This window comes from Annulohypoxylon truncatum, assembly GCF_022578515.1.
Source record: "Annulohypoxylon truncatum strain CBS 140777 unplaced genomic scaffold F4807scaffold_34, whole genome shotgun sequence".
NCBI lineage: Eukaryota > Fungi > Ascomycota > Sordariomycetes > Xylariales > Hypoxylaceae > Annulohypoxylon > Annulohypoxylon truncatum.
This window is the reverse complement of record NW_025953820.1, coordinates 224339-249969: the sequence shown is the minus strand read 5'-3', so window position 1 is coordinate 249969 and position 25631 is coordinate 224339. Positions and strand designations below refer to the sequence as shown.

The window sequence follows — 25631 nt, the reverse complement described above, 5'->3', positions numbered from 1 at the left end:
CAGTATGGCTCACCGAGTGAAGGTTCAGCTGTCATCTTACACACCAGCTTTTCAACATTATGAATCCGGAATAAGGTAAATGCGGCAACTATTCGTTATTTGGACTTCAAGTCAGACATAAACCAGTGGCATTTATGGTATGATCTTCATCAGATTATGACGTCCGCGTGAGATCTTACGGCATCTTACGGCATCTGACGCAAAGGAATGCGATGTGCTCACCCGCTTTGGAAGCTGTCGTCGGCAACGAGCCGAAGATATGGGACCAGAGTTAGACCCTTATCCGATGCCCGGTCCGTGCCGGTGTTACTAGAAAAGATTTCGGCTGTTCTGGTGTTGTTCTTCATCTATAGTCGCCACTAAATGTCTGAAGACGAATATACCGAATCTACGGACCGACTTTCTCAGCTGATTCATCGTTAATCTACTTAGATAACTTATGGATGCGGCTGTAAAGGGGGGGGATAACCTAGGTAGCATCCAGAAGCGCCTATTTTCCATCTATCCGAGTAGTGGCGCTTTTGTTGTTACGATCGTGACCCGAGTATACACGAATCACCAGGAGAGAAGCGAGGTAGCTCGCTCTAACTCACCTATAGGAATAGCAGCGTAGAGTCTACTGAGGCCCTTTTTGATCGTCAAAAAGGACACTATTCACTATCAGGATCCGCTGAATGGTGCGTGTAGCTTGGACTAAACGTGTCGTGAGACTCACCAATCACCAATCTGGAAGACTATATCTAGGCTCAGATTTTCCACATGATTGACGTCTAAAGCCTAACCGAATTAGAAGATCGTTAAGGGCGATGTGGATCACATATTTCCAGCCATCTCCATTATTGGCTTGCATGCAGATTTTGATCCTGTAGCATGTGTCACCCTGCACCTTCAGTAGGGATGAGTATAGCTGAACTATTGCGGATGCATATTTCAGCTCATGTTCTAGATATTGTGTTTTGGTTGCGATTGGCCTCATCTCGGACCTTTCACATGTTCAACTACACCTCCTTCTCCAACATGCTCACCACTCATCTCACTCTATTGGCATCGTGTACCTACCTATAGGAGTTCCATAATGATAGGCATTCCTGAAATGGAATATGTAGTCATATTCATGAAGTCACCTCCCATGGCTTTCATTATAAATATGAACCACCATTGATAGACCACCTCGTCATGGACCTCCTATCCTTATACACAAATCCACAGGCCCAATTCAAGAGACTCGTCGATTCTTCTTACAACGATGTACAACTACAACGAAAAAGAACTTCTCGTAAAGAAGCTCAAAGGCCAGAGGCTTTCCATACCGGATATGCGCCCCATCTTCGCACACTGGCCTCGTGGGCAAAACGAGAATTACGAGGCGACAAAAGAAACGATAGATAAGCAACTCGCTGCGTACGAAGAAACCCCTTGATATATTGTCTATGAACTTTTATTAACGTCTATACAAGGCAACCCATGGGAGAGGAAGCTCGCAAGGCTTTCGCAAACATGAACCCGGCCTTGCTTGCGGCAACGTAGGTTGACGTAGACAAATTCATACGAGGGAACTCTAGGAGAGAAAGCTAATCTCCAGAAGATGGTGGCCAGCCGCGTCGAAGGATCGATATCGAATCTTAGTCGAACTCATCATTTGGTTTGGCTATTGGGATGATCTCGTCGAGGGGCTCACCCCCGATCCGAATGCCGCCGAAGGCCTTCGCAGAGCGACTAAGACCCTGGTACGCCAGTCTCTCGGTCTAACGCAGCCGGGGGATGAGGACGATGCGGTACCTTCTGATCCGCTGGTCCTCAACTTTAAGACTCTTGCCGCGGAAGTTTGTGCCAACTACGACGAAGGTAACTCTCATACTTTTTACTTAACTACAGAGGCCGGTAACTAATGCATTGGTTGGGGTGATAGAGCAACGGAAGTCCCTCTTAGGCCATTTCGACCGATACATCGATGCAACGCGACTGGAGGCAGAGGCAGACCTAAGCGAGAGGCTACCAAGTCTGAAGAGGTACTGGGAAGTAAGGATACTGACGAGTGGCATGGGCACATTGCTTGGTTTTACTGAGTGAGTAACTGGTGGTGCCTATTCTGGAATAGGAGTGTTAACATATAATTAGGTACGCGGTCGAAGCCAAATTACCCTCTCAACTGGTCGCTTCGGCGGCGTACGAGGCACTGTGGATGACTACGATCGTAATCAATTCCATGTAGGGTGTTCATGGTTTCAGTTCTTGGACAAGTCGCTAACGCATGATTAGAGTAAATGACTTGATATCGTTCAAGAAGGAGATGGTAAGTCACGTCTTTTAATATCATCATCATCAAGGTACATGCCATGCTAATATATCACCGGCAGAAAGCGGGCAGCGTATTAAGCTCTGTAGCTATACTCTATCAACAAGTCGACAATCTCGACGCGGCGGTGCAGATGTCGCTTGCTCACCTGAGGATCCTCGTCAACGAGTTTGACCGTACAGCAAACACGATACTGTCAGAGTTTCCCCTGAACCCGGAAGAGGTGGACGCCGTGTCTAAAGTCATTGATGCACTAAGGACGGTAAACACTGGAAATCTGGAGTGGAGGTTTGCTCAACCCTGGGGACCCCCTTTTCCGCTATGGTATGCTAACCAAACATGACCAGCCTGCAATCAAAGCGATACGGAGTTGGTCAGTTCATTAGAGATGATGGACGTATTGAACTCATCTTGTGATCGCTGAATAATCTGAAATCTGCTTATTTCTCGTCCAATTGAGGGCATTTCGAATTGCGAGTTCTTTATGAGTCGGGCATAGTTATTATAAACCGGCGAGCAATTATCGGGCCAATAGATGTGTATTTCTTATTATCAAGGTGTCCCCTGTTAAGACATTTGAAATTCAATTGCGATCTTCAAGAACAGGAACAAATCAACGAGAAAGGGTTAGAGTTGTTTGCACCTTTGGCAGGAGATTCTCCAAACCAAAGTCGCAGAATAGCCATCCATAATAGCTTCAAGTTTGAAGGTTGTATCGAAGGCTTTAAACCGACGTCAATAATCATCTCCGCGCATATTCCGATATGAGTCGTGCAAATCAGGTCACGTTGGTGACATATCATTATGTTGTACGACTTGATATGTCATCTACATCCTTCATCCAATAGGAATAATACATATGGGGGTAATGGTTTGTGACTCCTGCAACCTATAACCAGAAACTTAGAACCCAGGTGGATGGCTTACATGATACGGCCTCATGATCATCGAAACCTCTTTGATGGTGAGCGAAGTCCTCTAACTAAATCGGGGGAGCAGGCTTTATGTAACAGATTGGGAATATGTAAATGTGCAGAATTTGTCTCTAACCTGAGATAGGTACATATTTCAAAGGCACTAAACGCAACAAATTAGCAAAATCAATCGACATATCCAAAGTGCGGTCTTACCTGTGAAAAGCTAGTATTCTGGTATTTGCAAGTGTATGGCGATGCGCACTGAAAGCTGCCGGTCCAGTTGAGCCCACCGCATTGCACAGATTGCGGTTGCGCCTCGGGCAGCGTCAAGTTCAGGATCCTCTCTGACGCGTGCTCAGCGGCGATAACGATATATGCTGACGGGTTAGCGGTGACTTGGCCAGGGAAGATACTGGCGTCAACGACAAACAAGTTGTCCGTGCCGTAGACCCTAGTATCGAGATCCACCACGGCTGAGCCGTTTACTCGGCCATCATCAGTTCCGAGTTTATTAGTCCCTGAAGACTGTGAGATATTGAAGCTATCAGTGATAAAAGGTAAAAACTCACCAATCCAATGGTTTGCGCGCCGATTGGTGTACGAGACGAGCATCTGATATCATTAGCATGTTATTCCTTTAAGCTTGGAGAAGGGTGCTTTACATTATTAACGAAGTCCTCGACCGTCGTGTTGGATGAAGGATAAGTCCAAGTGAGATTCTTGACATTTGAAAGTGCTGATTGAAGGTTTTTTATCCCCTGAATGACAGCTTGGACATCGTTCTTATCGTGCAGGTAGGGTAGCGTGGAGACGACAGTAGTCAAGGCCTTCGTGATAGTCATTCGACCCCTCGATGTGGCACCGCGTCCAAGATACTGGCTCATAGTCATAGCAGCTGCTTCGGTCAGCATTTGAATGTCAACGTAGGTAGGTAGATCATAGTATCAAGGAAAGTAATTCCTTACTTCCGCTAGGTGTACCATCGCTTCCTTCAACTCTAGCAGTCCATTGAAGCTGACGCACAATTCCATCATCGCCTGTGATTTCATCCCAGAACCTTTACAAAATTAGTTGCTGCTAGCAAGTTCGGAGGACAAATGCTTACATTGGACCAATGTTTGGAGCTGCTTGGGCGAGCATACCAGACCGGGAATCTTTCGCTCGAGGTCAGCTTAGGTATGTAGAAATCTAAACAACCATCTAGTGGAAATGATCCATGACTTACCTATATACTTATCCATGTCTGTAGTGTTTGGGGCGTCCCAAGCTCCATAGTAATCATAGAAGACCACATCGGGATGCGTGATGACAGTATCGGTCTATATAACAAGTCAGTGTGATCAAAAGCCTTTTAAAATCCAGGGGTTATCGGACATTTGTGTGATCTTCCAGGTTGTATCCAACGGGCAAATTGATCCAAGAACTGTTTGAGATCATCGATGGACCATCAGTGGATGACTGGACGATAGCCAATTGATCCGCTGGTCCGATTCCACCTGAAGAAGTTAGGAACGTAGCGAATATGGATGCCTTCGAATATGAGTAGCTTACTTCTTAATAGTATCTTAGCTGACCCAAATGTTCCAGCAGACAAGATGACGCGGCCAGTAACTGGTGTGACGTTGACAACACCTGTATAACCACCATCTAGGAATGGTTCAACCTCTATACCAGTAATATGGCCACCAGTTCGGACCACTCTCTTCACTGCTGTGTTCATCCATAGATTAAAGTTCTTACGTCCACTAGCAGAGACTAGGTAAGTAGCCATTGGGCCACCCCTTTCACCGCCAGAAAACATAAATGGTGTGTGCGAGTAGGTGTGGTTCTTCTCATCGGGTACGTCGTTCGCAGTGACTCCAGACCACCCAGCAGTCTTCAAACCGCCACTAATAACTTCAAAGCCTTGCTGATAATACAGCTTGCCATCCATCGATGGAGTGTATGTGCCTGGAATTCGAGAGAAAACTCGCGTGGTTGCGGCGGCCATATCCGTTGACTGCCACCCTGTGGGGAAGTTATAATCCCAATCCAAAGAATATGGCTAGATCAGATAGTTAGCACTTCTTCAAGAGCATGTATTCAGGTGATAGCACACCCTCCACCATAACCCTGAATTGATAGCTGTCCCCCCACCGAGCACACAGCCTGCCATCTGATCCGTATCAGTGCAAGCGATACCTGTAGAGTCAACCCATATCTGGTTACATAGACCGGGCACATCGAATCGGGTCAAGTTGGTGCCATCTAACCAGTCTGGCTTGAGCGATCCCCCCCATCGTCCAGAGGATGGAGGTCCCTTTTCAATGAGCAAGACGCTATTTCCAGCCTCGCTCAATTTATCTGCTAGGGGGATCCCGCCAGCTCCTGCGCCAACTACGATATAATCGTAAGTAGCCGTTGGGACGGGCACGCCTGTAGCGCTAGTAGCAGTTGTGCTTACAGATGTAGTGGTAGTGGGTGTTGACGTCCCGCAGCTACCAGTAACGGTAGCAGTGGCTTGAGAAACCCATTCGGTATAGGACGGGTTAGCAGCGTTCTGATCTAAAGTGGCGCTCCATATGCTGTCACCATTACTGTGGAATTGGAGGGCGATATCAGCAGGGCAGGCTGGGTTCGTTGGAGCGTTGAGCGAACTAGCCCATCCCAGAACCAAAGCGCCGCTACTAGTCGATGCAGAGCCTGACGCCCCGTCTTGGTTCCAGGCTAAACAGTCTTGACATCTGAAGATGACACTAAAATGATTTTCATCGATGGTTGATGATATCTGAGTTAATGTAGCATTGCCGGTGTAAACATCTGGAGCAGTATATCCACTGGCAAAACGAAACGACGTCAATACTTGGTCTTCGTATGGCCAAGCCATGAGAAGCAAGCTGTTCGTCATTGTTCCCCCAAACGACAAACCGCACCACGCATTGGTAGTTGTGCCATTCGAACCGCATTTCTAGCGAAGACATCAGCGTACTAGCAAAAGATGGCTAGATTCGGCATACTGACTAGGTATCCTATGAGTTCAGTTGCATTGGCCGTTAAGGCATTCTCAGGTAGCGCAACGCCGAAGGTGAGACCACCCAAGACAGAGACACTGCCGCCACCATTTGCGCTATCCGGCACGGTCCATGTATCGAAAGTAATACCTGTTGAGTTGTCCGTATATGCGGTTGGGGTGCTGTTCTGGCAAAGGCACTGCCGGACATCTGCGTCATGTTAGCGATGCCTTGTTCCGTAGTGAGGTTGAAGATAGCTCACTTAAGACTACTAAAAGCAATAGTGTTTTTGCTAGAGGGGCAAAATGAGCCATGATGAGAGCGTTGTTCCCTAAACTGCTTACATGCGCGCGTGAGAGAAACCAAGAGATTGGTGTTTTGAGAAGGTGACGGATAGGAGAAATAACTTATATGCCATCACATACCCAAGGAACGCAGGCGATGAGCATAACTAAACGGAAACTGATGCCGAACGTAACTTGATTAACCAAGCTAGCAGTCACTTATTATTGTCAAAGTTACCCTACGCCATTAATGTGATAGGAGGAAACCCAAGCTTCCCCTGCCTATCGTCGCGTTGTCATGGTCTTCTTGCATAATCACAGGTGGATTTTCCATAGGACTTATGTGAAAGAAGTCGATTTACGACGTTCGATGTAATTCCGGCCAAGCATCGGGCGGGCTATACTCGGCACTCGTGCATGCTGACAAGCTAGTAAAGGGAATATCCCCGTATGGTCGAATACCTACCTAGTAAGTTACCGTAGGAAGTTATACCCCTCATGATCTGGGGATTACTAACTATAAGTATTCGACGTAACATGGGCGGTGGGAGAAGGGACATGGGTCTCGTGGTTAGACCGAGCACACCTTGATTGTAGTCGACCTGCCACTTCTGTCGGCGGAGTATCGACGGAGCCCTCAAGGAACGGACGCATGCTGATGTGCTTCACGGGCCGAAACAAGCGATCTTAGCTGGAGGAGGGAAGGTTGGTTTTGGTATCCCCCTTTTTTTCCCAGCTCTTCCCCACATTGTTCGATGCACCATTTGGAGTCGGAGGATTAGTAACTTTAGCCTCACGTAAGTTGTACTAGCCACCTCTGCCACTTCCATGATGTCTCCAGCCACAATGGCGGAACCCGGGAATATTAGCTCGCCAAGGCCCGTCCAGCCTATTTTACTCTTCAGGGTTCATCGATGTCGGCATCGCGACAGGACAGCGATCATTGTCCCTCTTACCGAACGCCGGTTTATACGAGTAGTATAGATCTGGTACTGCTCCGAGCGCCTTTCTTTCCTTGGATCCGACTCAAGTATTGTCAACTTTCGAGTGACGGTTGGTTTGCTTGTCGTTGATGATAATATCGCGCGAAGTTCCCTAGTACGCATCTTGGTCATAATACGAGATACCTGACCGGCATCATCGGTATATAACAGGCTGAAGAGGGAGGCTATCTACTATGTCAGCCGTGCCAAGTTTCGACAAACGTGGAAGTCCACGATTCCCTATCATGCAGTCGTGGACTCGTGGACTCGTGGTGCTAAGTCGATTCATGCGAGTCCGATTTCCTGCAATGCATTCCTTCTAGTTGGTGATGAATGAGCGATTCGTTGGAGCCCGAGATCATTCGAACATTGGCCGAGGAATAAGAAATCCTATATTGCTTATAGGAAGTGGTCGGGTGGTGATGGCCATTTAAAGTGAACACAGCAATTACACATGTACCTACAAACTAACGCAAAAGGTCCCTGCAATTATTTCGAGGAATTTCCCAGATAGGGAATCTCTGGCTTACCATTTCATAAGGCTGTCCAATGAGCCGACGAGAAAGAGAAGCCCCATGTCTTCATCGACCCAATAGTCTGTGTCTGCATCCGCCTCCCATCCTTCTTTAAAGCCTCGAATGCATAGTCTTTCGGGACCGAGCTACCTAGCCGGCAGAATACTTTTTTTTGTATTCGCAGTCATCTTGTAACTACTAAGTAGTTACTAACAGATCACAGCTGACCTCGGAAATCCTAAGCCCCAGGGAGATGAGCGGCGTTTTGCACTATATTTACGAGCCACGTATAGAAAGTCTTTATTCGATATGCAAGTCTTAATCTCAAACGACAACAACAAACAATATATTAGTCATTATATTGGTCGGATTATTCATCACGGCGCTACCTAACAAAGGAAGCTCAGCTAGCTCCTTAGTCATATTGACCATTTAACTTATTAGAGTCTAGGGAGTTTAGGTGGTGGTCTGGATTTGGGGAATTGCCGTGCGGACGGCCGCCGGACGGCGGATAGAGACACGACAAGGGGCGTCAGTACTAGACTCCTACTAGGTGCCTACTAGATGCCTACCAATAGTTGCACGAGACACCCTTCCGAAGCTCTGGAGCCTTCTTCCAAACGGCCGCGGTTCCGATCCCCGATCCCCGATTCCCGATTCTGACAAATTAAATATGGTCGTCAGCAATGGGATGAATACCTACCTCTAAGTTCCTAGGTAGGTATTCTTCATCTAATGTTCTGAGTACGAGGTACCTGAGCAACCAAGCTCGTTGACGTGCTTTTGGACCTTAGACCTCTCCATCCATGACTGGGGTCTTAGGCCGACTGGGCTTGAGTGGGGTCTCTCCGTTTGAGGCGTCTGGCGTACCTTAACAGGAGGAAAAAAACAATGTTTTGATAAGGGTCCGTTCCTCCCTGCCGTGAAACGGGCAAGCTTATAAGACATACATAACTGCCCAAGTTTCCAGCCATCTACACTTTGAATCTTCTTGATTCTCTTTTCCTTCACATCTACAACAATTAACTCCTCAACAGTACACAATCTATTTTAATACCTACATATTATTGTTTGTAGTTTGTCCCTCTTTCTATCTGGGTTCCCTAAGTCTCTTACTTCCCCGTCCTAGACAACTCAGCTAGGTACCCACAAAACAAGACACAACACAACGAAGCCTCTTAAGAACATCAGCAACCGGACTTCGCCAACACAATGACCCAAACAATTGTAGTCCTGGGAGGTGCCTACGCAGGCGTGGGAGTTGCACATCGACTTCTGAAACACACCAAACCCTCGGTTAAGGATTTAAAAGTTATCCTCGTTTCCAAGGTAAGAAATTGTTGACACAGTTACATATGTATGAGGCCCAAAGAGCGAAGGACAGGGCAAAGTTAGGAACAATGCGACAACGACAATGTATGGGAATCACATGATCTGATTCTACACACACATCCGCAGACACGAGACACGAGACACCAGATCCCAGCCAATCCACACCGTTTCAGCCGGGAATGCAAAATTAAATTGGGGATACTGCCACGAAATCGTCGGAACGGCTCCCGGATGGGGGACGCAACGGGATCTTCAAAACATGACACTGACCTACCGTCGCAGAATAGCCACTTCTACTGGAACCTGGCGTCGGTCCGTGCCATCGTGCCGGGCGCGCTGAAGGAGGAGCAGTACAGCCTGCCGATCGAGAAGGGCTTCGCCAAGTACCCGGCGGACGCGTTCGAGTTCGTGCTCGGGTCGGCGGAGGGCGTCGACGTCGCCGACAAGACCGTCCGCGTCGCGACCGCCGGCGGCGAGGAGAAGGTGCTCAAGTACGACCACCTCGTCGTGGCGACGGGCACGCGCACCGTCAACGCCTCCGTGCCCTGGAAGGGCAACGGCACGTACGAGGAGACGGCGGCGCAGATCGCCGGGATCCAGGACAAGGTCCGCAACGCGTCGCACATCGTGATCGCGGGCGCGGGCGCGACCGGCGTCGAGGCCGCCGCCGAGCTCGCCTTCGAGTTCGGCGCCAAGAAGGAGGTCGTCCTGCTCTCGGGCGACGCGGAGCTGCTGGGCGGCGACAGCCTGGCGTCGAACGTGGCAACGGAGCTGAAGAAGCTGGGCGTCAAGGTGCGCAAGTCGGCGCGCGTCGTGGATACAAAAGAGCTGCCCGACGGCAAGACCGAGGTCGAGCTCCAGGGCGGCGAGAAGATCGCGACGGACCTGTACCTCCCTACCATGGGGGTCGCGCCCAACACCGAGTTCCTGCCCGCGAACCTGCTGACGAACAAGAAGTTCGTCGACATCGACGAGTTCTACAAGGTCAAGGGCGCAGAGAACGTCTGGGCCGCCGGCGACGCCGTCTGGAAGCCCAAGGGGAGCTTCGTGCTTGCGGATAAGCAGGTGAGTTTTTGTGGTCTTTTCTTTCTTTTTTCCCTTCCTTTTTTTCTTCCTTCTGGTGGTTTCTACCTAGGTGACATGTAATCGTATGTAATTCTACGAGCCTTTTTGCTAACTCGGACGTGACAAAAAGGCTGCCGGTGTCGCCAAGAACATCGACCTCGCCCTCAAGGGCAAGCCGCCCGTCGTCGTCAAGACGATACCGATGGACGTCCTGTTCGTAGCCACGGGCCGCAGCCGCGGTGCCGGCCGCCTGGGCTCGGTCAAGGTCTTCTCCATCATGGTGTATATGATCAAGGGAAAGACGCTCGGCACCCAGCAGTTGGCAGGCTACGTCGACGGTAGTGCTTTCTAGACGGTCGTGTTCTGTCTATGATTCCTCTTGGATGGATGAACCGATCCCTACGTTGTGTATTTTGGATGACGATGACGTCGGACAAATAGGTAGCTGTGTGTGATGAAAGAAGGGGGAGACCGAAAAGAAAAGAGAAGAGAGATCGTAATGTGTAACCTCCCTAAAGATAGATACCCCTACCCCCTTTTTGATGATAGGACGCTTCTTGGTAGTCAGTAGCGTTGTAATAGAGAATAGATGGTATTTCTCGTGATAAAAAAACACCTTCAAGTTCTTACCCTTTCGTCTATTTGCGATTTATAGACCCTGGAACAATGCTGGAAAGCTTCTCAAATAATAAATTTGTTTATAGTTATAGTTATACCTAATGCCCCCATCCTGAATCAATTTTATCGACCCGTAAGTAGAGCCGTATCCAGAACTTGTACACTTGCATTACAGACTAAGTAAGGTAGCTTCGCTATCCGTCTCCCCATCTACTAGACAGACGGGCAAGGCCCTCGCGATCGCCGTCTTCCACCTCAGTAGGAACTAAGTAGGTAATCTGTCCCTGTACCCCTCATCTTCTCACCTTCCCGTCCACGTCCACCTCGCCTACCTACACACCAACCTCCTCCCCTTCATCTCACCTTCTCATCATCAATCTCCCGCCTCAACTGCTCCAAAACCTGCATCCGGCCCGCGAGATGCGTCTCCAAGCCCTCAACCTGCTCTTTCACCGTCGCCAAATCATCCGCCACGCCCCTAAGCCCGGCCCCCGTCTTGCCCTTCCCAGTGCCCTCCTCGAGCTCCCTCAGCTCCCTCCTCTTATAATCCAGCAACTGCTCGAGCTCCCTCTTCACAAGCGCCGGTTTCGAATCCCTCTTGCCTCCGCTGCGCCGGTTCGCCTCGGCCTCGACCTTCGCCATGCGGTCCTCGAGCTCCTGGAGCTGCTTCTTGAGCCGTACCTCCTCCCACTGCTCGTCGCTCTGGGCGTTGCTGAAGTCGGTGCCGGTGGCCTTGAAGGCGCCGCGGCCGAGGCGCGTGAGGTACTGGTCGCCGAACTTGGCCTTGCGGCCCGTGCTCGTGTTCTCGTCCGCCTTGGCCGCCCACCGCGACGCCGCCGCCGCGGTCGGGTTGTTGCGCGCGCTGTCGACCTGGTAGTCGATCTGGTTGCGCTCGAACGAGGCCCGCAGCGACGCCGGCACCGTCCGCGGGATCCGGAACCCCTCGTGCCGGTTGTTGAGGATGTGCAGGAACGCCAGGCACGCGTCCTTGTTCACCGTGCTGCTCGCCGACGGGTTGATCAGGTTCCACGCCGACCGGACGTCCGTGTCTGGCACGTCGAGCGATTCGTACAGGTCCTCCAGGGAGTTGACTGGGTTGTCCCGTTCTGTTAGTGCTCTGCTCTGCTCTCCTTTCCTTTGGTAGAGCCTAGATAGACCCTAGGATAGGAATAAGAGGAGATGACTTACATGATATCTCTCCTCGCATGTCCCGGTTCTCTTGATATATGGACTCGTACTTGGCCTTGTCCTGCGGGTTCATGTACCAGTCGAAGCCGTCCTTGAGACCTGGCGTGTCCGAGTCGTCATCGACCTGTTCGAACTGCACTTGCTTGCCGGTAAGGGCGCGGTTGGCTTGGACGAGGTGGGCTTTGGATTCGGGGACGAGCCAGTCCGGCAACGTCGTGGGTACATCGTTGTATTCCTGTTGTTTCCGACCAATCAGTTACTCTTCCATCAATAACAAGATACGAATAAATGCAGACGGAGCGGAACGGGTAGATAGGGAGAAAGGCAACTCACCCCGTTCACCAAGTCGAAGATGATGCGCATAGCGACGCAGAACTCCTCGAAGTCCAGATTTCCGTCATTGTCGACATCAGCTACGTCCCACACGCGCTCGAGTTGGTTGTCTCTCAATCCACTGTTCTTGAGCAGCGGCGCTGCTTGTTCGCCCGTCAGATATTTGCCGCCATTGGTCCGCGTTGTGAAGATGTTCCAATACGTCTCTATCTCTTGAGCCTCGATTCGAGGTGCCATCGTGAGGCACTAGACCGTAAACAGGTTGAGTTCGTTATTATTTGGGCGTGTTCCCTCGCTCGTTTCGATGATAGGTTAATTCTTATTCGGCCTCGATTGTTCCGCAACTCAATTAGAGTCGTTTATGTAGGAGTATAAATGAGGTAACTGACTATTCACTGTTCGCAACCTTGCTCAGGTACCCGGTCCTACGACGTGCATATGTACATATGTAATATGCAATTAACCGTGTTGGTCGGTGAACCTTAGTCGGAGCTTAAGCTTACCGGGACAGCCGGGGTACGTTAGCTGTGGCTCAGCTTCACAGTGCGTATTCGTTGTATTTGCAACTAACTTTACTGTGCTGTAAGGGACTTCATGTTATTGTTGCTTAAAGGGGGAGAGTACTTGGATAGGCACGTATGTAGGTATGATTATAACCCCGAAGTCATCGGGCTATGTATGATACCTAACATCTACAAGGAACTTCATTAAACATGCTCCACATGCTGGTATTGCCATGTATCTAAGCCTTGTGAAGGCTTCACCAGAGTAGCCCCTATGTTTTGTACATATACTCTAGCCCATTACTGTAGACTGTTTAACCCTTCAAGCCTATTTCCATCTCTCAACGCCCTGCCAATCCGACTACGGGCAAATGCAACGGCCCCAGGGAGTTAACGCCCGCCAGCCGTCACCATCGTATAGGGTATAGCTTGAGAAATAACATCCGCATCAATCAGTTCGCAATTCTGAGCCAATCATCGTTAAATGGGTATCATGAGACGACTGCGGCCGTACTAGCTCCAACGGATCCTTCATTTCCAGACATGGCTGCTTGCGCTGCTTCTAAGAAGCTTGGCCGCCATTTCTGTAAAAACTTGGCCGCCAGGGGCCTTGTGTCCTCATAATCTGTCCAGATATCCTGGATCGCATCTAATGCGAGACCCCTAACCGGCGGGCGCAACACCACCAAGTAGTATAGCGATGTGAGTGCTAGGCTGACCAAACTAGGATCTCGACATAGAGTTTTGATTCGTCCAAAGACAGCTGGGCTAAGTTCCGGCAACTCGCTAAGAAACCGTGTTAACACCTTGTCTTGTCCGTGGAGGTAAGGGATAAATCCGTCTAAAAGACGGAGCGCCCACTTTTCGTAGTGGACAGCTACGTTGTGGTGAATAGGCGAAGACGATGCGGAACGTTGTTGTACTTTATCGTTATACCATTCCTCGCTTAACCAGGAGACGCCTACTTCGATCCGCTTACGGAAATCCTCCAGGACGTAGTTAAACAGCATCTCCCGAATGGTATCGCTGAGCTGGGGCGGTGGGAAGACGCCCTTGGTGTCCTCGTCTTCCTCCGGTACGTCAAGCCCCGCATTTGCCCGGGTTGCTAAACGAGTAATTACAGTGATCCACGAATCCCGGTCGTACGAGCTGGCCGCAAGCCTATTGATACCAGCTTTGGTTTTCTTGACCGCTGGGTCCTCTAGAGTTCTCATGGTGCTGAACACTCTCGTGATCGACCCTTGCCCCACTTTGGCGGCCTGATCCGGATTCAACGTCGGCGGTGGTGGTAGTCGGAACGTAGGTAATGCCAACCCGCCTAATGCTGGCTTTTCCAATTCACGTGGTTGTTCTGCCGGCGAAGAGTCGAGCTTGTTCAGGATCTGTTCTGTGTCTTCTGCTGCGTAATAATCTGGCTCATAGTCATCCTCGTCCTCTTCAACGTCGAGCGGTGCCGTCTCGGGATTTATTGGCTCCGGTTGGGCCGCATTGAGTGCTGTCAGGCGATCTCGTACTCCCTAGTATCTTGTAAGACAAGCCTAGAAAAATACGTGGGTAATTTAAACATACCTGAATAGCTCGATCTAACAGTTGCTGGTCTACCCGGGCGATAGTTGTGACACTGATCTTGGCAGCAAGTGGTGCCGGAACGTTATCACCTACGTTAAAGCGCTTCAGTCCATCGTTATTAGTAAATGTGAAGACATCTGCAAGGGTATGAGGCCCGGGCTTCAATGGAGTTATTTCGACTTGAGGATTGGATGACGTGGTTCCTGTTCGTTGACGCTTAGTGTCTTGCCCATCAGCTTGCTCCGCCATGGTTCTTTTGCGATTTCCCTCGTCGAAGATCTCAGCTCGAGACCGCATGAGTCGCTCAACGTATTGTTGGATACGGCCGATCTGCGGGTTCTGGGGATTTCTATAATATTATTAGCGAGGTGCTATGATAGAATTAGACTGATAAGGAAATGGTAATTCTAGAAGTATCTCACCGTCTAGATAGATGCATAAGGAGCATTCGTGTCGTTTTCTCCATTGACTTTACAAGAACCTTGGTCTTAGGCGTCATAGGCGAATTCGCTAGCTTCAAGGGATTAAAGTTGAGGACGGTGTTGAGAATTCTATTCGATGTCGCGGGTCTGTTTCGGACGAGGACAGACAATGTATTCAATGTCGCATCTACAACCAAAGCATCACTTAGGTGTTCTGTTAGTCAATGATAATCATATAGTATACGGCGACATGATCCTACCTGCTATTGTCTTGCAAAACCCCGAGCATTCTGTCTAGGAGCCCTGATGCTTCGGCCTCGAGTTTGGGTGCGTCGAGAACAGGGTGATTGGGGGGGATCATGACCAGAGATATGTCGAGAAGGTCACCACGCTATGAACAGAATCAGTACTGTTCAATGTGTTCCAGTTTGAAGAAAATCCTACCCTTGGCTCCGGGTTTACGCTCTGGGTCTGTGCAAGTACAACACGCTGAGCGAACTTGATACAGCATATTCGAATACTCGGTGGAGCAGTGTCCCAGATTCGCAATATTCGGTTCTTGATATCGGTCATTCGGTCCCACGTGGGCGTGTCGTAAGAATTGTTGATACTAATATAAGTTCAAGAGTCAGCGGAATAACCTCTGGCTCACATCTCAAGGCCGCATGGACGTATGAAATCTAGAAAGAATGTGCACACGCGCACCAGAATCTACGAGGAGTCTACAATAACAGGCTGGGCAGAACCTACATCCATCGTAGCGCTAGCGGGTATATACTAGCCGCTGTCTGAATAACGCTTTTCAATACGGTAACATCTTGGTTAACGTCTTCCACCAGTAGCTTCAGTGTCTCTAGGACTAATAGGGACAATGTTTCTTTCTGACCGGGAGCAATTGCGGGAGTCGCAAATGCTTCGGCAAGAAACTCGGCGCCCCATCGTCGGAATTCCACCTGGGCGGATGGACCTATGATAGGAAGGGAAGCTTGAATGACTTGAGTATAGTAGCCTGCATTTCCTAGAACGAGTTTGCGCGCGCCCTCGAGTTGGCGAATCTGGTCTTGGACGGATAACTGGGCGGTTGCCATTGCGATTTACTTGGGTAGACCCAAGCGGGTCCAAGATATGGTGCAAATCAACAGGGCAAGAGATTGAAGCTGTAGAGCGTGAAAAGTCGACGATAGTGCCTGTAGAAAGAAAATGGAGTATTTGAGGATTGGAAAGTCGAAACCGAGTTGGGTGGGGTTGTTTGGTGATCAAGTGAACAATGTCGTTGATGTGCTGTGTCGCGTCGTGAGTTCGTGAATGCTTGGTGATGTCAATTAAAAGATCGCCAGGTAGGTATGCCACATCGTCTTCCATACCATGCCAACTTCAGCGATTGAATTTAATCGTTGGTATGGTAGAATGGTTATACGAAAAGAGCTTTGAGAGGACGTGATGTGTTCTTGAAAAGGATGGCTACGCAAAGAATTACCGAGTGAAGTTGAATAATGGGTACTCACTTGGGAGTACACTAACTTGGTCGCGACTGAAGTCTTCACCTAACCTTGAAAGGCAAAAGAAAGCTTGCTGCAGGGTGTCCTACAAGCATTAGGAGGAACAAAGCTCTGATCAGGTCATACAGGGGTTTCCTTACAGCTCGCCAACCGAAGAATTACCGCTTTCCCGCTCAGACATGCTTTTGACTAGCTATCCTAGGACTAGTGCAATCTGCAAGAAGGAAGCAGTGGCCGCAGTGTCATCAGATCTTTGGATTGGCTAACAGAATACACTATACCGCGGGCTTGGCATGGTTATGCTCGACTTCTCAACTTCCACCCAATTCCTTTAATTCCTGTCGCGTATCTAATATCATAAGAAATCGGCCCACCTGGGCAAGGCAAGACATACAAGATGGCTGCTGGGTAACCCCGCCTTAGTATACGACTTTCTACCATTATCATGTCTAACAACCCTGCAGACTCGGAAGCTCTTCATACTACGATAGACGACATAGGCAAACTCCCGCCCTCATCCGAGCAAGGCGGCCTTACCTCTTCAAGAATGCCGTAGTTGGATCTGCCGTCGCCGCCTTCGCCGTTGGCGTCTGTAAGTCTCTATTCGGGGGAAGATTGGTCAAGTCCATTTCCTCATATCAATCCTTATAGATATATACACAATCAACGTCATCGGACAAGATGAATTCGAAGATGTTAAAGTCCCGAGCGCGCCGAGTCAACCCGAGCAGAAATAAGGTATAGCATGGTATACTATCTCGAGCTCTAGGGATCGCGACGAGGAAATGGAGTTATGAACAGGACTACAAAATCCATATCTGGTCGGACACGGAAGGCAAAGCAAGGCAAGACACGGTCTAAAATTGGAAATTTGTCATCCATTTGGTCTGAAGGAGTTAAGCTGAATGGTATCGTGGCCTGCGTAGGGCGTGTTAATGAATGGCAAATCCCCAAACGCCGCGAATGTGTCTATCAAGACAGCCCGAAAATATATCATAGTGACCTCCCATCCTCTACAAAACTTTTTGAAGACGCCAACCTGTTGACAACACAAGAGCACGGCATCCATAACACCACTTGGTGATAAATCCATGGATACTCAGCAGTTGGAGCACTCCTCTATCGCAAGCCATGACGCCAAATGCAAAACATATGCACAGGGTATAACGTCCTTATTTCCTATCCCGCAAACTTATTCAACCCAACTGCTCATAGTGAAGCTAGCGATCTCTTCGTCAGTTAGCTACCCTACGTTGCGCCTATTCAGCCATGCCCTTAAATGATCCCTTGGTCCAAATGTATCATAAGCTGTTGGCTGACTGGCCGTTCTCATGTCTTGCGACTGTTTCTGCCGCTCTCATACTCCGTGCTTTGGTCTGCTCCAATAGAGTGGCAGCTCGCGTGACTTCGGGTGAATTGGAAAGCTGCCTCGGCACACTCTTCTGAATCTTTGAGGTGCTGTTAGATGGCTGTGTTGTTGATCCATTAGAAAAGGGGTGTGATTGATGAGAATTTTTCTTCGACCCGGATGGCGCATTTGGCAAGGGACCTTGCGTATGCGCTTCGTGTTGGCCCGAGTGTTGTCGTTGGAGAAGGTGAGCGTTTGACGGATGGTTTGGATTTGCCCACGGAGTCTGCTCAATAAACTGCTCTCCTGCAGGACCCAGACTCTGGCCAAATGGTAACCCTCCGTAATCCACGTAACTGGGCCTATGGACATGATGCCGGGGCGCCGTCTGGCGATTTCTCTAATGACACGAAGTCAGCACTAGTATCCCCATGCAACGGGTGATTGCTTGTCGGAAATAACTCACATTCATAGCTTCGAAGTCATCTTCCAATTCTTGCATGCTTGCCCCCTTCATGTCTGGTGCGGCAGGCATGCCTTCGTGTTTAGCTACACCAGACAAGATCGATACTTCTTTGTTGTACGCCAGCGCATTCTTAATACGTTGTGTCGGGTCTGAAGGGAATCGAAGACCAAACTCGGGGACATTGTTGGCTTGCTTGCGACGTTCGTGTTGGATGTCGTACCACTGCTGGCCGAGCTCAGCTAGGATCGTTTCTCTCGACTCTCTGATTGATTGAAAGTACTGCGAATGAATCTGTGAGCGCCTAGCAACAGCCCATCTATCCAAAGCTTCTTTTTGAAGCTCTAATTCCCGATTTGCTATGCGGATTCTTTCGTCTCTTCGGGCGTCTATGCATTCCATCATAGCAAGGTATTCAGGGTGTGTCGGTTTTTCGGACCGCAACATCGCTTCTTCTCGGTTCAATGCCTCCAGTCGCTCTTCATATAACCTAAAGCAGTGTTAGCTAACTACTAAACCTGTTGCATGACCAACGTTACTTACCTATCTCTGAATGTTGCGAATCGTTTTTCAATTGCCGTTAATTGATCAAAGGCGGTCTTCTTCCTCTCAACTATCCAAGTTCTGTCAGTGCTAGCTCCTGGCCATAATCGGAGTAATAGAGACGTACGTTCTTCCTCATTTCTATGAGCCGCTTCGGCCTCTTCATCTACGTCAGCTTCGGCCTGCTCGTCTTCTCCAGCATGGGCCCCATCCTCCTCAGCTGTCGCAGCGCCTGCAACTTCTTCCGCGTGTTCATCGGCCTCGGCAGGTTGTTCCGCGACTTTGAGTTTCTTCGAACCGCTACGCGTCTGCTTTTTAGGTATGACCTCCGGATCAGATTGAACTCCTTGCGCGTGGTCATCGCCATCATCTTCGCCGGTCGCAATGTTAACAGTCTCGTCGGCCGAGTGTTCTCCGCTGTTCGCATGGAGCGACGGGTCCTCCTCGTCAATCATAGGAGTGTCGCCATCCATATCCTGCCGACCGGGCGCAGGGACAGATCCGGTGCGCTTTCGTGTAAGTTGTGGAGGCACAGCAGTTTCAGCAGGCACAGAGGATCGCTTTCGTTTCCTACTCTCAGCTTCCTGGCTGGCAGCTTCTGCTAGAATATCCAATATTGGTGATTGGTGCTTGTTTGGGGTCTTTGTTTCTTGCGCCGGCGGGCTAGAAGCTATTGACACCTCGTCTTCAAAGAGGTGTGCGTCATCTTCATCTTTATCCTCGCCCGATCTTGTAATGTGTCGTCGCAATTTGCTCGAGGTACGTTCGTAGCTTTGACCATCACTCTGTCGACTTAAGACGATGTCCTTATGACGGGTAGGGTTTCGGGGCGTGTCGTAGAGACGCTCCGTCTCAGCTTCCGTGTCATTCGCGTCAGAAAGGTCGTCGGGTGAGCTAATGTCCTCGTCGCGATTATTGGGGGTAGCATTATTTAGGTCATGCATGACGTCTGGGTCGGCATCTTTGTCTTCGACGTCGCTTAGAGGACTTGAACCATCGTCGTCGGAAAGTGGCTCGATCGGTGGGGGTGGAATGGTAAGCGGCGCGGGCGCCGTGTCTCCAGTCGCCATAATTTTGTAATGGTGATTGTTCTCCCCTATTCGTTGGATGGTTGCTTAGGTGTGGTATGAAAGGTGAAAGGTAAATGGTCGGCGATAAAAGGGGAGGGCGTGTGTTGTCGTAGGAACAAGTTGTCAGAGGAGTTTTCAAAGTTGGACGGCTTGGGATGGTCGAGGGGAGTAAATAAGAAGACGGTGGATCATAATATTGAGTAAAAGCTAAGCTTTTTAGAACAAAGTTATGGCTTAGACGATTAAATGTATATCGGATGTACGGTAGTAAAACGAGTGGCTTCTGAGTTGGGTGTTAAGTGTTAGGTGTCGAAGGTGTCGAGGAAGAAAAAGTGGTGGTGATCCAAATGGGAGGGTTTGGTATGGTTCGGTTTGCGCGCAAGCAAGAACGAACTGATTGTGACCCCAAGCCGCTGCTGCATACGGCACCTACCTAGGTAACGTCCCTTCCCCAATAACATTCGCTACGTACGGCACTCAAGAGAAGCCCGAACTAAACCGCCTTTATCGATAACGAAAGCGCGGTAGAACCTTGGGACAAGGTCTGGGACTTTGGAAATGTCGGTATCTGCTTTAATCCGATATCAAATTTCCACTAAGTGGATGTGGCTGTTCTACAGACCCACTTGATTTACATTTCGATAAGATAAGAAATTCCCGAGCAACAACTTTTTTTTCTTGTACCTTGACTTGCTGCCGCTATATGTTAAACGTTAATAGTAACTTCACTACTATTAGCATTAAGCATAATAAATCAATTCGACTTGCAAGATGGCAAAATCGTAAGTAATTCGAAAGGATTGTTTAATTTGAATAATGTTGTGTTCTTACCGAAATTAGAAAAGCCAATTTGGCAGCTTCGACGAAAGCCATTGACCCCACGCTCGATGCTCTATTCGCAAGCAGTGTAAGTTGAACATGTCGATCGCGAGAGTGTCAGCAAACTCACTGTGAATAAGGCCGGTCCCGTACAAGTTCCTCCGAAGACAAGATATTCAGAGCTACCCCCTCCAAAAGAGAAGAAATCCTCGCAGAAACCCGAGGATGTCGAATCAAACTCGGACGATGACATTGGAACAGGCGAAGAGCTTGATGACGAGTCCTTGAGCGAATTGGACGAGGATATCGAAGACATCGAGGCTGAAGATATTGCTTCGGACGAAGAAGCGGCATCTGAAAATTCAGAGCCTGCAGAAGCACCAATAGCTTCCCAGAAGAAGGATCGCAAGAGGAAGCGCAAAGACGAGCATGATGATTTGGAAGATAAATACATGCGCAAGCTTGCCGAAGACACCGAGAAGGAGGTCCGATCTGATAAACGCCGCAAGGGCGAAAATGGTCAGAATATAAACGGCACAACGTCTGAAAAAGAAGGGGACTCTGATGAAAACGAAGCGCCAATAGTTCATGAGTCACTTATGGAGAAGACGGAAGACCATGAAGACGTCGAACTTGATAAAGCAAACCGCACTCTATTCCTTGGCAATGTCTCGATCGAAGCAATTACCTCATCTAAAGCCAAGAAGCTCCTGATGTCCCACCTCTCGTCCCCGTTGTCAACTTTGGATTCGACCGGAGAACAGCATAAGATTGAGTCGATACGTTTCCGATCCACTGCTTATTCTACTGGTGCTGTACCAAAACGCGCCGCGTTCATCACCAAATCTGTTATGTCCGCAACGACAAAATCTACCAACGCCTATGTTGTCTACTCAACACCGCAAGCCGCACGAACTGCGCTCAAAGCTTTGAACGGCTCCGTTATCCTAGACCGTCATATGCGGGTTGATAGTGTGGCACATCCCACAGCGGTGGACAACCGAAGATGTGTCTTCGTAGGTAACCTCGGGTTTGTAGACGACGAAACCGTCCTTAACACCACTGCTGAGGGGGAAACTACTACCAAGAAGCGCACAAAAGTTCCATCAGACATCGAAGAAGGGTTGTGGCGGACTTTTAGTGAGCACGCCGGTAGAGTGGAAAGCGTCCGTGTCCCTAGAGACCCGAAAACGCGGGTAGGTAAGGGCTTTGCATATGTGCAATTCTACGACGCCAATCATGTCGAATCGGCACTGTTACTGAACGGCAAGACATTTCCTCCGATGCTGCCGCGAGCCTTGCGTGTATCCCGCGCTAAGGATCCACGGAAGACGGCTCTCGCTGTGGAACGAACAATGAAAGCAAAACTTGAAGCCTCGAATGGCCGTGACAAGAAGCCAAACAGCACGAAGCATATACCAAAAGTGACTCCTGAGCAACAATCTCAGGTGGGCAGAGCCGGGAAACTCTTAGGTAGAGCAGCTGCGGCAAGGCAACGGCACGAGCTCAAGGGCCCAGGAAGGCAGCCTAGACAGAGGAAGGAGTTAGCAACCAACGGAGCCTTCAAGACACCAGAACAGATTGTCTTCGAGGGCCGCAGGGCTAGCGAAAAGGATGGTAAGCCCAGAGATTTGAAGTTTGGCAAGACCAAAGGCAAGAAGGGAGTCGTCAAATCAAAGATGAAGGGCCGAGGTGCTAGGAGAGCAGCTGAATGGAGAAAGAAAGGCGAATAGTTGTGCTATTCATGAGTATAGATATAATCTTGACGAGTGCGTCGTCATACGATATTTGATACCCAGAATTGGTAACGGTACCTAGATACGTAGCTACGATATCTACAGAAGTTATAGAGTGCCTACCTAGCAGCCTCCATAGGTACGAGGTGGATAAGCTGAATTAATCTTGTGCCTCTGACATTGGATGGCACACTGCATCTTCATGTCCATCTCGATGTCTGGTCCAATAGAAATTATTTGGCACAATGCAAGTAACAGTCGTAAAATTAGTTTGCATTAATGTATGTTTGGCTTTGATATTCTAGGTTAGTTGCATTATCTAACCAGTAAGTCCCTGTCATATCCTGTTTAGTTTCCAACGGGGCGGTGTGAAGAGGTTGGATATAAAATGAAGGCTGTCTGATTTCGCACCATTGATTAATTCTTGTTCCGGTACGACGTCTACATGTACCTTCTACATATAACCATCGCACAAAGACAAAGAGCAGGTACATAGGAAGTAGGTGATGTATACCTCCGATCTACCCCTCTATAGCCAGTAAGGGATAGATTACACAAGCCTAAACACTATCGCGTAAGCTACCGGCCAGCTCTCCTTCCCCCCAACACCGATTAAATCAATTGGACAACCCCTGAAACCTTGCCCCTCATTCTCAATTGATGCGACCATCTGCGGAGTAACGAGTTAGAACGCGAAGTGAATATTTATTTTCTCCACACCAAAACCTACCTTCACTTTTCTGCACCTTGAACCCACACCTCCTTTTTTATACTCTTTCTAAACACCAGCGCTGTGCGCATTCGTCTCGACCTTTTATCTCTAGATCGGTCTCGAATCCAGTCGCAGAACCCTAATCTTGCAAGTTCCGACAGTATTATTTCATCATGAAGGGCGAGGTAAGTTATCGAAAGCTCTCTAGTCTCTTTCCAACTGTCACCCATCACCGCCTTATGGACCGTTTCCGTTACATGCACAAATTCACCTCGGTATTCCGACTACACCATTCTACAAACTACGTTGTAGATATGTTTCCATGCCTAAAATAATTTGACGTCTGGCTCTTCTATCGAAGCTATATCTAACTTACGTGTTGCTTCTCCTAGATCCTCCACCTTCACTTGGGCCAGGCTGGTACCCAGCTCGGTAACAGCGCTTGGGAGCTGTAAGTGTTACACCGCTCTCCCAGTCCGGCTCAGTATACACGAGTTCCTATAACTTACCACTTACCACAACGCTTAGGTATCTCCTCGAGCACGGTCTCGGAGCCGATGGTCGCCCCGACCCCAACGCAAAGGACGTCCTTGACGGTGGTTCTTATGAGACTTTCTTCACTGAGACGAGCACGGGCAAACATGTTCCCCGTTCCATCTTCGTCGACCTGGACCCTTCGCCGATCGACGAGATCCGAACTGGTGGCTACCGTCAACTTTTCCACCCCGAACTTCTGATCAGCGGAAAGGAAGATGCTGCCAACAACTATGCTCGTGGTCACTACACCATCGGCAAGGAAATGGTTGACAACTGCCTCGACCGAATCCGACGTGTTGCAGGTAAGAATAAATATTACATCTACCCTAGCAGCTTAAGAAGCCCCCATGATCTAAACTAACGCTTTTAATAGACAACTGCAACTCTCTTCAAGGTTTCTTAATCTTCCACTCGTTCGGTGGTGGTACCGGTTCTGGTTTTGGTGCTCTCCTCCTTGAGCGTCTTTCCACCGAGTACGGCAAGAAGTGCAAGCTCGAGTTCGCCGTCTACCCGGCTCCCCGGGTCTCTACTGCTGTTGTCGAGCCTTACAATGCTGTCCTCTCGACGCACAGCACCATTGAGAACTCCGACTGCACATTCCTAGTTGACAACGAAGCTGTCTACGACATCTGCAGACGCAACCTCGATATCCCTCGTCCCAGCTACGAGCACCTGAACCGCCTAATTGCGCAGGTCGTCAGCTCCATTACCTCGTCCCTCCGATTCGACGGTGCTCTAAACGTCGATCTGAACGAGTTCCAGACCAACTTGGTCCCTTACCCTCGTATTCACTACCCTCTTATCAGCTATGCTCCTGTCATCTCGGCTGCCAAGAGTGCTCATGAGAGCTTCAAGGTCCACGACCTAACCTTCCAATGTAAGTTCCAATCAGAGTCGTACAAGAGGCTTTTGATCGGCTAATATGTTTCTCAGGCTTCGAGCCTAACAACCAGATGGTTGTCTGCGACCCTCGAAACGGAAAGTACATGGCCGTCGCCCTCCTCTACCGTGGAGACGTCGTCCCGCGTGACTGCAACTCCGCTATCGCAGCTCTTAAGGCAAAGGCTTCCTTCAACCTTGTTGAATGGTGCCCGACTGGTTTCAAGTTAGGTATTAACTACCAGAAGCCTATGGCTGTCCCTACCGCCTCACCGTCTGATGGTGGTCTCGCGTCGGTCGACCGCTCCGTGTCTATGTTGTCCAACACGACCGCCATCGCGGAGGCGTGGTCTCGTCTAGACTACAAGTTCGACCTGATGTACAGCAAGCGCGCCTTCGTACACTGGTACGTTGGTGAGGGTATGGAGGAAGGTGAATTCTCCGAGGCTCGCGAAGATCTTGCGGCTCTCGAGAAGGACTACGAGGAGGTTGCGGCCGACAGCTTCGAGCCTGACGAGACTGAGGCGGAATACTAAGCTTTTCTGCGTTTTGCGCGTATAATACCCCTAGGTTTTTCCGCTCGGTTGACTCTTGTTCCTGTTCTGTACAAACCCGTCCTCATACCCCCTTAATCCTATCCTGTTTGTTCGACGTTCTAAGTTGGCGACAATGCTTCTACCGTTGGAGTTGCAAACGGAGCAATGGAAAACTTCCGTGGATAACCTTGCTGTTTCTTGGAAGAGGGGAGGCCTGTAGCGAGTTGATGAGGGTGGCACTTCGACATGGAAGCCGTCGACGATCCGAGAAGGTATCTGGTAGGCGGCGGAAGGATTGAGCGACCCCTCGTTTTTCTCCTTATGTTTCCCCCGAGTTGTACCGTCTTCTCCGTACATTTGTAGTAGCTGCACAAAATTCTGCAATGTCGAGTAGGTTGATGAATGAGATCAATGATTCCCCCTAAGCTTAATCTACGAGTTGTGAATGTAAGGGTTGATTGTGAAACCTAACCT

The 25631-nt window shown here is 49.4% G+C and overlaps 9 protein-coding genes across 9 annotated transcripts; 5 read left to right on the top strand and 4 right to left on the bottom strand.

Moving 5' to 3' along the window:
- Positions 1–1246: 1246 nt before the first annotated feature.
- On the top strand, positions 1247–2713 carry F4807DRAFT_470190 (terpenoid synthase; the record flags this gene model as incomplete). The annotated part of the gene is made up of 8 exons (XM_048002785.1): positions 1247–1401; positions 1458–1523; positions 1586–1845; positions 1910–2066; positions 2119–2208; positions 2260–2293; positions 2358–2584; positions 2644–2713. The coding sequence occupies 8 exons, from the start codon at positions 1247–1249 to the stop codon at positions 2711–2713; spliced, it is 1059 nt and encodes a 352-aa protein (XP_047850978.1).
- A 651-nt stretch (positions 2714–3364) lies between these two features.
- F4807DRAFT_463666 (carbohydrate-binding module family 1 protein) lies at positions 3365–6517 on the bottom strand (the record flags this gene model as incomplete). Its single annotated transcript, XM_048002013.1, has 12 exons — positions 3365–3373; positions 3427–3731; positions 3783–3825; positions 3876–4108; positions 4179–4270; positions 4319–4367; positions 4439–4532; positions 4588–4709; positions 4765–5257; positions 5312–6160; positions 6214–6413; positions 6466–6517. The coding sequence occupies 12 exons, from the start codon at positions 6515–6517 to the stop codon at positions 3365–3367; spliced, it is 2541 nt and encodes an 846-aa protein (XP_047850977.1).
- Positions 6518–9065: 2548 nt separating this feature from the next.
- Positions 9066–11045, top strand: F4807DRAFT_232353 (FAD/NAD(P)-binding domain-containing protein). The gene is made up of 3 exons (XM_047994160.1): positions 9066–9314; positions 9600–10382; positions 10513–11045. Exons 1-3 carry the CDS (start codon positions 9198–9200, stop codon positions 10732–10734), a joined length of 1122 nt encoding a protein of 373 aa, XP_047850976.1. The 5' UTR covers positions 9066–9197; the 3' UTR covers positions 10735–11045.
- A 309-nt stretch (positions 11046–11354) lies between these two features.
- On the bottom strand, positions 11355–12758 carry F4807DRAFT_453413 (actin cytoskeleton-regulatory complex protein; the record flags this gene model as incomplete). Its single annotated transcript, XM_048000458.1, has 3 exons — positions 11355–12091; positions 12189–12423; positions 12522–12758. The coding sequence occupies 3 exons, from the start codon at positions 12756–12758 to the stop codon at positions 11355–11357; spliced, it is 1209 nt and encodes a 402-aa protein (XP_047850975.1).
- A 336-nt stretch (positions 12759–13094) lies between these two features.
- On the bottom strand, positions 13095–16588 carry F4807DRAFT_439250 (uncharacterized protein). Its single transcript, XM_047999182.1, has 6 exons — positions 15766–16588; positions 15460–15625; positions 15276–15406; positions 15016–15219; positions 14594–14942; positions 13095–14541 (listed from the first exon to the last, which is right to left on the bottom strand). Exons 1-6 carry the CDS (start codon positions 16101–16103, stop codon positions 13516–13518), a joined length of 2214 nt encoding a protein of 737 aa, XP_047850974.1. The 5' UTR covers positions 16104–16588; the 3' UTR covers positions 13095–13515.
- Positions 16589–16911: 323 nt separating this feature from the next.
- F4807DRAFT_463662 (uncharacterized protein) lies at positions 16912–17251 on the top strand (the record flags this gene model as incomplete). The annotated part of the gene is made up of 3 exons (XM_048002012.1): positions 16912–16922; positions 16979–17106; positions 17166–17251. The coding sequence occupies 3 exons, from the start codon at positions 16912–16914 to the stop codon at positions 17249–17251; spliced, it is 225 nt and encodes a 74-aa protein (XP_047850973.1).
- Positions 17252–17706: 455 nt separating this feature from the next.
- F4807DRAFT_232248 (Sds3-like-domain-containing protein) lies at positions 17707–20089 on the bottom strand. The gene is made up of 4 exons (XM_047994159.1): positions 18996–20089; positions 18869–18938; positions 18329–18815; positions 17707–18262 (listed from the first exon to the last, which is right to left on the bottom strand). The coding sequence occupies exons 1-4, from the start codon at positions 19936–19938 to the stop codon at positions 17816–17818; spliced, it is 1947 nt and encodes a 648-aa protein (XP_047850972.1). The 5' UTR covers positions 19939–20089; the 3' UTR covers positions 17707–17815.
- A 470-nt stretch (positions 20090–20559) lies between these two features.
- On the top strand, positions 20560–22785 carry F4807DRAFT_439243 (uncharacterized protein). Its single transcript, XM_047999181.1, has 3 exons — positions 20560–20720; positions 20779–20845; positions 20898–22785. Exons 1-3 carry the CDS (start codon positions 20710–20712, stop codon positions 22488–22490), a joined length of 1671 nt encoding a protein of 556 aa, XP_047850971.1. The 5' UTR covers positions 20560–20709; the 3' UTR covers positions 22491–22785.
- Positions 22786–22929: 144 nt separating this feature from the next.
- F4807DRAFT_439241 (tubulin/FtsZ family protein) lies at positions 22930–25581 on the top strand. The gene is made up of 5 exons (XM_047999180.1): positions 22930–23390; positions 23598–23656; positions 23734–24044; positions 24116–24619; positions 24676–25581. The coding sequence occupies exons 1-5, from the start codon at positions 23379–23381 to the stop codon at positions 25155–25157; spliced, it is 1368 nt and encodes a 455-aa protein (XP_047850970.1). The 5' UTR covers positions 22930–23378; the 3' UTR covers positions 25158–25581.
- The last annotated feature ends 50 nt before the right edge of the window (positions 25582–25631 follow it).